This window comes from Myotis brandtii, unplaced genomic scaffold (genome assembly GCF_000412655.1).
Source record: "Myotis brandtii unplaced genomic scaffold, ASM41265v1 scaffold782, whole genome shotgun sequence".
Classification (NCBI taxonomy): domain Eukaryota; kingdom Metazoa; phylum Chordata; class Mammalia; order Chiroptera; family Vespertilionidae; genus Myotis; species Myotis brandtii.
The window spans coordinates 2,551,358-2,561,279 of record NW_005371138.1 but is presented as its reverse complement, the minus strand read 5'-3'; the positions used below and the strand labels follow the sequence as shown (position 1 = coordinate 2,561,279).

Genomic DNA, 9,922 nt, shown 5'->3' with positions numbered 1-9,922 from the left:
ATTTTTTTTTATTGATTTCAAAGAAGGGAGAGGGAGAGAGAGATAGAAACATCATTGGTGAGAGAATCATTGATCGGCTGCCTCTTGCATGTCCCCTACTGGGGATCCAGCCCGTGACCTGGGCATGTGCCCTGACTAGAATCAAAGCCGGGACCCTTCAGTCCACAGGCTGACGCTCCATCCACTGAGCCAAACCAGCTAGGGCTTCATGAAGCTTTTTGAGTCTCTGGTTTTATTGGCAAGATGAGGATGATAACTCCTACCACAGAAGGTCATTAATGAGGATTACTTGCAAAGTTCTTGGCACATGGCAGGAACTCAGTTATTGTTGGGCCTTTTCTCTTCTTCCCCTTTGAAGCCTTTAACACCTGTGGTGGCCACAATGTGCAGCACTGTGAGAGCCTGACATTGATGTGACTTATTTAGCTTCTTAGCAGGGCACTCTGAGGAGTCGGCTTGAGCCCGTGGCAGCTCCGTTTAGTGCTCCCCTCCATCTCTGCTCCAGTCTTTGGTGGCTGGTGTGTATACTCCCTGGCTTCACTACAGGTTCGGACTCCAGGCTGTTTTCTGTTGGTAAATTGGGGCTGGGAATTATCTCCATTGTTGATGTCCAGGTCTGACCTACAAGATCCCTCTTTGCCTGAGGCCCAGAGCCAAGCCAGTGTGGGCAGCTATAAACTGCTAGGAGGAAATGTCAAGCCCAAATGCCGTTCCAAGCCCCGTTCACCTTGGAAAAGGCAAAGTGTTACCCTGGCAGAGGCTTGGCCGGGGAAGTTCAGGGACACCTGGGGAGACAGAAATAGCCTTGAACTAAGTTGATGATTCCAGATCTTCAAGGACCTGATTGTGGCCCATAGCTGACCAGTTGCCTTCTTTATGTCCAAAGGATAAGCTGAGGGAGGCGAAAGCTGTCTAGGCTGGGGCCTCAGGCAGGATGTCTGTCCAGACAGGTCCAGAGGGACAGCCTGGCAGGAGGGGAAAGCACAGGTAGATAGAGCTGCACTGTGCTATAAACATCCCTTCCTGTGAGCAGAAGAAAGCAAATAAACACAATGTTATCTGTGCCGGTGGTTGTTACGGGCCAGGCCGTGTGCTAATGCTTTATATATCACAGTAAACCTGACACAGCTTATAATCACTGCTTTACGAGTAAGGAGACAAAGGCTCAGACTGGGGAGTCACTGGCCTGGGATCACACTGTAGCTAAACAGTGGGGCGGGGACTTAGACTTGAAGTACTCAGAGCTCACATATTTTCTGTATAGATGAAGTGAAGTTGCATATGCCCTTTTACACGTGTATCCTCCCCTGGGTGAAAGTTCTGGAAGTCTGGGCTTCAGGGTTTCTGATTCCCTGAGAGTCTCATTTTTTTCCTTCTGGGTTATGTCTCATTTCTGGCCTGAGAAAGACTTTGAGATTTTAGTCCTGGTGGGCCTTCCTTTAATGCTCTTCCAGTGGTGACGACTGTGTGTTTCATGCACTGTCAGCTTTGCCTCAGGTCCTGGGCCTCTCTAGCCACGCTTGGAAAATTCCAGGGGTAGCCCAGCGATTGGGGTTAATCCCCCCTGCATGTGTTAGGGCAGAGTGTGTGTGGACAGGTTTGCTTCTTGACAGCAAGCACGCACCACACAGCCTTTTGCTTTCCAAGCCCTACGTGGGGCTGCTACCTGCACATTCCCTGTGGAATATTGGCTCTAAGTCCCGTCTGTAGGTGGAAGCCTGCATTTTAAGTTGGACAGAAGTGTTTGTGCTCACTTAGTGGGCACGGCAGGGCTCTAGGTTCTGAAGCAGGTAGAGCTGGGCACCTGGTGTGCTAGTGGACCCATCAGGAGACCTGCTTTACTGAAGGTGGACAGCCAGCCTCTGAGGGACAAGGTCTAAATCAGAGTCAGAAGACCTGAGTTCTAGGTCTGGTTTTGTCCTGACTTAATGACTTTGGGCAAGGGCCCTTTCATCCTGTACCCCTAGCTCCCCCATGTAGTTGGGAATGTTAGACCATGTGATTCCTCATGTTTCTTACAGATCTAAGAGTCCCTTCCATCTGTGACTCTTATTTCATATAAATGATCACTGCTTAAATTTGTAATGCTCTTGCCTCTCGAGTCCCTCAGTGTCACAGCCAACATCACTTAACCCCTAGCTGCTGGCTCCACTGTGTTCACCAGTGTTAACTGGCATGTTAACCAGTGTTAACATTTGGGCATGTCAACCAACCGAGAAGTTATAGGCTTCAGTGCCACTTGAGCTTTGCTCTGCCTCTTTACCCTGATTCTGTTCTCTGCCCTTGTTCCTTGTCCCCAGGGCCTCCTGTTCCAGTTTAGGTCATTGGGACTTAGTAGGATGCTCCCGCCTGGTCCTCCCAGGACTAGCAGTGTGGTTTTGACTCTCATCTCTGTGGCTCTGCCCTTATTGCCAGGGGCAGGCAGGCCTTGGTGACACTATATCTTCCTGGCCTCCCCGCCCGCCACCCCCTCCGGCTCTGTGTGCGCTGACCTCCTGCTCACCGTGCTGGCTACACAGCGGTGGTGGGTGGGGAAGCAGATACGAAGATAAAGAGTCCACGTCTCTCCCCTGCAAGAACTTCCAGGAACATAAATAACTCCTACTGCACAGAGTGAAAGTGCTCTCAGAGGTGTGTTAGTTCAGGGGAGCAGTGACGACAGGATGACTTATTCCGAAGACACTAACAAAGACACTAGCAAAAGGAAGTATTACTTGAACTGGGTTCTTTCAGCAGAGGGACAACATGAACTGAAACCGTGGCTCTGAATCTGCTTGACCTCCTGGCACAGTCGGGATCCTGCCCATGGTCCAGCCTAGTTTTGCAGCCCGGCTGCCTGTCCAGCCTGCCCCTTCACTGCCACCCATCCTTCCTCTAGGACTACTGTCTGAAGGAAAGGAACTTCCATATATGTGATCTCTTTGATCCAGTGCAGTGCTGTGAAAGAGGCCAGAACAGGTTTTCCTCTTTTCATGACTGAGGAAACTGAGGCCCAGAGAGGCCAGCTGGGCGTTAGGAGAAGACCCAAGGCAAGCAGCCTGACTCGGGCTGCTCTGGGCTTTGCTCTGGGCTCAGTCTGCAGCCATGGCCCTGAGTCATGTTGCTGGTTTAAATTCTGCCCACGTTTGGGTGAGGAGCACCAAGTGCACGTGCACGTGTGCACACACGCAGCCATCGGAGCAGGAAATGCAGAAACAAACAAGAGTGGAACCAGTGATTGGGTAATTGTCAAGCCCAGATGCCATCAGCCCTCATTTGCTGCAGGACTAAAACTGTTTGTTGGAGGATCAACCTGTGCACAGGTTCTAAGTGAAATCTGTCAGCGCGAGTGGGAAAGGAGCTATTTTTAGTTTGCAGAGTCACTCACTCAGCTGTGTTAGCTGAGGTTTGAGCCAGTCCCCTACGCTTTCCACAGTGTTATTTCTGAAGGAGAAATACCACTTGAATGCTGTGTAAAACCCATTAATGAACCTGGAAGTTTCCAGGGCGTCTTTGTCCTGCAGCTCCTTCGGGAGGCTGCCTTTCCTGAATGACCTTCCTCCTTCCCTATATTTAATGCATTTCTAATTTTAAGTTTGTGTCAAGACTGTGGGACTTCAGTGCCCTAAATAACACAGAAACCTACCACCAGCAATCAGCTGAGTCCGGAGGGCTCTGCGGCATTGAACGTAGCCTGGAAAAGCATTTCCAAGTTGCTGTCTGGTACGTAATCTGCTGTTCTTAGAGGAGCAGGAGGTCTCTGAGGCCACGGGCCCGGGCAGCCCAAACCTCCCAGGTGCAGCAGGTTTTGGGGCCTCCCCAAATGTTCACCCAAAGCCTGTTTCATTGGGGATTAGAAAAGCTAACACATCTGTGCTGTCGCTGCTGACCTAACAGGAGAAATAATCCACAACAAATTTCAAAGCAGTGGCCTGGATTTGTCTGTGTGAACACGCAGGAGAGACAGGGCTGTGTTGTTCGAAAGAGACGGTAAAAGGCTATGATACAGAAGCACGTGTTTACCACCTGCTGTTTTCTCATTTACTTATATTTATCACCTTTTCTCATTGAAACACAAGCTGCAGGAGGGCAAGGGCCTATCTGTCTTGTTCAAGGCTGGGCTCCCAGTGTCTAGAATAATTCCCAGCACCTCAGAGGTGCGTAGTGGGTGTTCCCTGACAATAAGTGAGAAGTGAATGAAAGAAGTGGTTTTGGAGCCATGTGGCCCTCTTCTGCTTTTCTTCTCTCTCTCCCTGCCGTCTGTAGTCTCAATCCCAGGCCAGCTCAGGAACAGGCATTTTTGGGTTTTCAGGCATTTGGGCATCAGACGTCCAGCAGAGCCAGAGAGCAGACCCCAGAATATGCTCAGACAACCCAGAAATTTCTTACAGTATCGTAATGACAAGGCTTTTATGGTCCGCCTTTCAGCACTTCACGATTCACCAAGCGCTTTCACACATCATCTTTGGTTTTTCTTCTTTTATTCAGCAGATGCTTACGTACGCCTGTCTGTCTGGACGCTCCATGAGCAGAATGGGGGAAGCAGGGGAGAGTGGAATAGTTCCTGGCTTAGGGGCTTGTGAGCTAGTAGTCGGGCTCAGGCAGGTTCATGGCAGGACAAGCAGAATGTGACAGAGGCTGAAGAGAGAGTCTGACAATGAGGCTATGTTGATCCCATCCCTTCCCTGTGCCCTTGGGGACTTTTTCTTTCTTACACTTTCAGTCCTTCTGGTTCTGTTGGATTCTGCAGGGGTGGGTGGGGGGTGGTGACTGGAAAGGCTTTTGAATTGGAAGCATTGACATGAAATTAGGTCTCAAGGGAGCTCATGTAAAGTAGCAGGGGAGCCTTGGCAAGGACTGCACTAAGAGGAAAGCAGAGGAAGAGCAGCTAGAGAGAGACCGAGTATTGACAAGAGAGGGAGCAAGCCAGCCAGGAACTGCAGCGTCTCAGAGCCAAGGCCATTTCAGCAGGGAGGTCAGGGAGGCTGAAGACTGAGGCCTGCCATGGGGTTTGGTGATGGGAGGTTGGTGTCACCTCTGAGAGAAGCCTAGCCAGGGGCTTAGGGAGTGAAAGGATCCTAGGAAAGACAGGCTGCAGGTGTGAACGACTCTTTCAGGAGATTCATGGTCAAAGGAGGATGAGGACAAACTCAGGAACTGGAAAGGAGAGCCCGGTTCGAGTTGGTTTTGTCAGCTTGAGGGGCTGGAGTGTGTCAGAGGCTGCAGTCAAGGATTAGAGAGAGAAAGAGAGAAAAAGCACGAGTAAAGGTGCAAAAGGGCTGTGGCAGCTGGAGCAGGGCCCCCACGGAGATGAGAGGTGGAGCTGAAATCACTGGGAATGGGCTAGTTCTGACAAGAAGGAAGGGCGCTTTTTCTCTCCGCACAGGAGTAAAATAGAAAGAGGACACGTGAAGTTAGAAGTTTGCGGTGGAGGAGAGAAATGCTTTCATTGAAGTGTGTGTATTCTTTGTCATTGAGTTATATCTTAGCTTTATTTATTCAATAAATGTTTAATGCATCCCACTGTGGGCCATGCACAGTTCAAGGTGCCAAGGATTCACAAAGAAAAGACCAAGTTGCTGCCCACTACAGTATCCAGTATTATTAGTAATATGGTAATTATTAATATGTGCATCTCTAAATCAAACATTGAGTTCCTTGGGAGCAGACCCTGTCTCAAATAACTCTGAATAATTAGGGCCAGGCGTGGTACAAAGTAAATAATCAGTAGAGGTATGCTGAAAAAGTGTGAAAGCTCCTGTTAGGTGGCTTAAATCTTCCTGGTTAGTTTGAAAGCCAAATGGTTTGCTGACGTGATGAGGTTAGTTTGGGGAGGCCTCCAAGGAGGGACTAGTTTGCTCTGTCATGGTGCACCCAGCACAGTCTGGTAACTGCCTGGAACAGAAGAAGACATGGTTTCTGGCTCTGATCCCTGAGTGGTGGGTAGCACAGATGTTGCCTCCATCACTCTAGGGTTGAGGAAACTGATGCTCAAAGAGAAAGCTGTCAGGAGCTCAGTGCTACATAGTACATGGCAGAGCAGGGCCTTGAACCTTGTTCTCAGAGCCCTCATTTTCCTCATTGCTAGCGCGGTACACCAACAGCTTCCTCTCTGGACAGTTGTGATCAGAATGTGGGCCTGGGCTCTGGCTATCACTAGGGGTAGTTGGGTCTGACGGAGACCTGGAGCCTCTCTAGGCTCAGTCTGGGTCAGTATCTTATGAAGAAAAGCAGGAGGAAAGGAAGAGCCTCAGTGAGGACTGGGATGTGAGGTTAACTCACGACTGTTGTACCATAGAGCTTGCCGGAGTTGAAGGTCTGATGAAGAGACTCTTGAATGTGGAGTGAGACCTGGGTTGGATTTTCTGCTCTGTCATCTACAGTCCACATGCCTGGGCCAGTGAAAACCTTCCAAGCCTTCCTTTTCTCACCTCCCAAGTGCGAGTAATAATACCTGCTTTCCCTTGCACCAGAGCCGCTCTTCCGTCTCAGTCACTGGACATCTTAGGAGCTATACAGACCCGTATTGGATCTTGTGTCAAACACTTCTTAGAATCAGCGCCAGTGAAAATAGTGGAGCCCAGATGCTTGACAATCCATAGCCAGTCTCTATGCGGTGCCGGAGAGTGTGGATTCCTGTTGCGGCAGTTCAGGCACTGGCAGCAAGGATGTTTCTGGCTTGCTCTCTCTCAGCAGCAGAGGAGATTCATCAGCACTGATTTAAAGTCTCAGTGACCTCATGTGTCACCACCACTCTCTGCAGCATTACGACTGCCCCAGGCTGTGCCCAGGGTCGCCCGGGAGCTGTCCAGCTGTCTTTTGTTGCATTTGACCTTGAAAACTGGGCGTTTCAGGGTGAAAGTAAATCGTGCAGAGGTTTAGAGGGAACAGAAGTCAATGAGGGTTAAAGGAGGCTGCAGTGGTTTGATGAGAGAAACTCAAGGTCTGTGAAGGCTGAGTGAGTTGTGCCTGAATTGGTGGCTGGGGAACTGACACTACCTCCATCACTACCCCTATTCCCCTGGCTTGGACCCCCATAGCTGCTGCCTAATTACAGTGACAGCCCCTTCGTTGAAGACTTCCTTTCTCTAGTCTGGCCTCTTCCCAGTTGCCCCAATCAGCTGCCAAATGATGTACTAAAATATAAATCTGATTGTGCTAGGCTCCTACTTTTTTTTTTTTTTACGATTCTTAGAAAATACAGAAAACATTCATTCTCACAGCAAACACTGTTGGAAACGTACTATATGGAAGAAACTTAACCAAGCCTTTAGGACAGTGGTTCCCAAACTTATTTGGCCTACCGCCCCCTTTCCAGAAAAAATATTACTCAGCCCCTGGAAATTAATTTTTTTAAAATTTTAATAGCAGTTACTCATCGCCCCCAAATGCACCTGTGGCCATCACCGCCCCCCCTGGATCGCTGCAGCGCCCACCGGGGGGCGGTAGCGCCCACTTTGGGAATCACTGCTTTAGGATATAGTGGAGAATAAGGCTCAGCCTCTGCCCTCAAGGGGTAGGTGAAACACACAACCTGTAATCCCCACAACCAGGGTGCAAAGAATGGCATTAGTTTAAGTTCCAGGATTATTGTTGGTCTTGTTCACCACTGTATCCCTATCACCTTGATTAGCCCAGCACATAGTAGGTGCTCAGTAAATAATTGTTGTAGGGTTGAATGTATGCCCTTACTTTTTTTTTTTTATTTAATGTATTTTCATTGATTTCAGAGAAGAAAGGAGAGGGAGAGACAGAAACATTGATGATGAGAGAGAATCACCGATCGGCTGTCTCCTGCACGCCCCCCACTGGGGATCGAGCCCACAACCCAGGCATGTGCCCTTGACCAGAATCGAACCCGGGACCCTTCAGTCCGCAGGCCGACGCTTTATCCACTGAGCCAAACCAGCCAAGGCGCCCTTACTTTTTAATGGCCTCTCATCCAGGATGAAGTCATAAGAAGCTCTTCCTGCTCCTGCTCCTGTCACGATATCAGCCTCATCTTGTGCCGGTCTCTCTCTTGCACTGTGCAGTTTATCTGTACCGAACCAATGAAATCATAGTGTTGTTGATACTTCTGGGTCTTTGCATGTGCTGGTCCTTCTGCTTTCCTTTGTACGTGGCTCCTTGGACAACTACTACCCAGTGGATAGCAAGGACGATGTCTTATATTCATGTCAATGTTCCTACCATTCAGTCTGACAAACCTGCCTCTTTCTCTCTCTGTTGAGTTTTTCTTGGTTTGATGTGGTTACCCACCTTCCTTGGTTCTGTTGAGCTGCTGTCCCTGAAGCTCTTTTCCATATCCCCTCTCCTCTCCTTTCCCTGAGCCTCCTGAGAGTCCAGATCTGGACTTTGTTGGGCTGCTGGAGGCCTGGCTCCTTGGCTGTGATGAACCCTGGCCTTCCTTTTGCCTTTCGTAAACATCTCCCTCCTGCTTGGCCCCATCCAGACAGCTGGACCTCTCTGCTAGTTTCACATGCTCAAGAACCTTACCCTGAGCAGGGCATGGATTTTGCCACTCCCTTTGCCTGAGGACTGGACTGTCTGTCCTGGACCCGGTTACTGTTTGGGATCCTTTTCTGAATGGCTGATTCCCCAGTGGAACACATCTGCTTGATTCTGAGTGTTGTTGCTGCTTAGACTTCCTGCTCAGAGGCCCTCTTTGATCTTGGTGCAGGCCTGAATTTGACCAGGCCCCTTTGAAGGCTGAGTGAGTTGTGCCTGAATGGCTGCCTTAGGAGCCAGCCCTGTAGTCACTCCTCTTCCCCAGTGGTTATTCCCATCTAGTTCTAGCCTTTTTTTGGCCTGTAATGTACTGAGCCACTGAGCACTGAGGCCTTGCCTGGCAGGCATCCCTTGAGACAGATAAAGAGAAAACATTGCTCTTGTCATTTCTAAAGAAGCAAAACCAGACCATTTTGTTGGGATGCAGCTTCCAGAATCCCAAGACACCAGTCCAGTTAGTAGAGGGACCACCCAATTATGACTAGAAGAAGTGAGTGTTTGTGTGATTACATAATTCCCTTCTGTGATGCAGTGGTTCTCTCTGTGGGAACACTGCAGGTTGCTGTTTGGAAGGGAGCACTTTTTACTGGGTGCCTGGTATCATCCAGGATTGGGGGTGACTGGCTGTGTGGAGCAGAAAAGGAAGGAATCAGAGATGTCTTTGCAAAAAGAGCAGCTACCATGACGGTCATGAAGCTTCTGGCTTTTCCGAGAGCCAGAGTGTAGGTAGAGAGGAAAGCAGCGGGCATGGTGGGAGCCCAGCACGGGTGCCGGGAGGCTGCTTGAAGCTCCCAGGAAGACCTTCCCATGGGCCACTGCAGGAGACCCAGCTGGCTGGGAGCAGTTGCTTACGGCTGCTGAACGAAGTGCATGTGTGATTGTAGCCAGCACTCCCAGGACTGAGTGAGGACAGTTCCTCACTCCAGAAAGGTAATTTAGTCATTCTGGAGTATCTTCTCTGTGGTTTCATTTCCATGTGGCCCCTTTTGGGTAGGATTGATTAATAGCCTGGAGCATGCACATTATTTGAGGATAGAGTCTGCATGAAGGAGCAACAAATAGGAGAAGGACTTGGAAGAATCAAAAGACTTTACATTGTGGCTTGATTTTTGGGCAATCTGCTTTACTTCCCGAGGCCTCAGATTTTGCATCTGTCATATATAATAACTAGAGGCCCGGTGCACAAAAATTTGTGCACTCGGGGGGCATCCCTCAGCCCAGCCTGCCCCCTCTAACAGTCTGGGAGCCCTCACAGGATGTCCTACTGATGTCCCTGTGGGGAGCGGGCCTAGGCCGCAGTCTGGCCTCCCTCTGTGGAAGGCAACTGGCCGATCAGGTATATAGATACTTTCTGAAGGCAGCACAGACTCCTTCCTTATTTCTTTCCTCTGTGGTTGGAGAATAGGGGACTAAAAGGTGGAGACAGAACTGTGGC

General features: G+C 49.7%; 1 protein-coding gene across 14 annotated transcripts in view; it reads left to right on the top strand.

Annotated features, from left to right (window-relative positions):
* The window catches only part of SERGEF (secretion regulating guanine nucleotide exchange factor), a 197,305-nt gene that overhangs the window by 52,767 nt on the left and 134,616 nt on the right, over positions 1–9,922 (top strand). Inside the window, exon 10 of one of the 14 annotated variants that reach the window (XM_014530901.1) lies at positions 4,471–4,626. The exons of the other annotated variants lie outside the window; for them this stretch is intronic. Within the exon in view, the coding sequence (XP_014386387.1) occupies positions 4,471–4,611 (141 nt within the window). The 3' untranslated portion in view covers positions 4,612–4,626. Of the gene's footprint in view, positions 1–4,470; positions 4,627–9,922 lie in introns of those variants that run through there. 14 annotated transcript variants of the gene reach the window in all.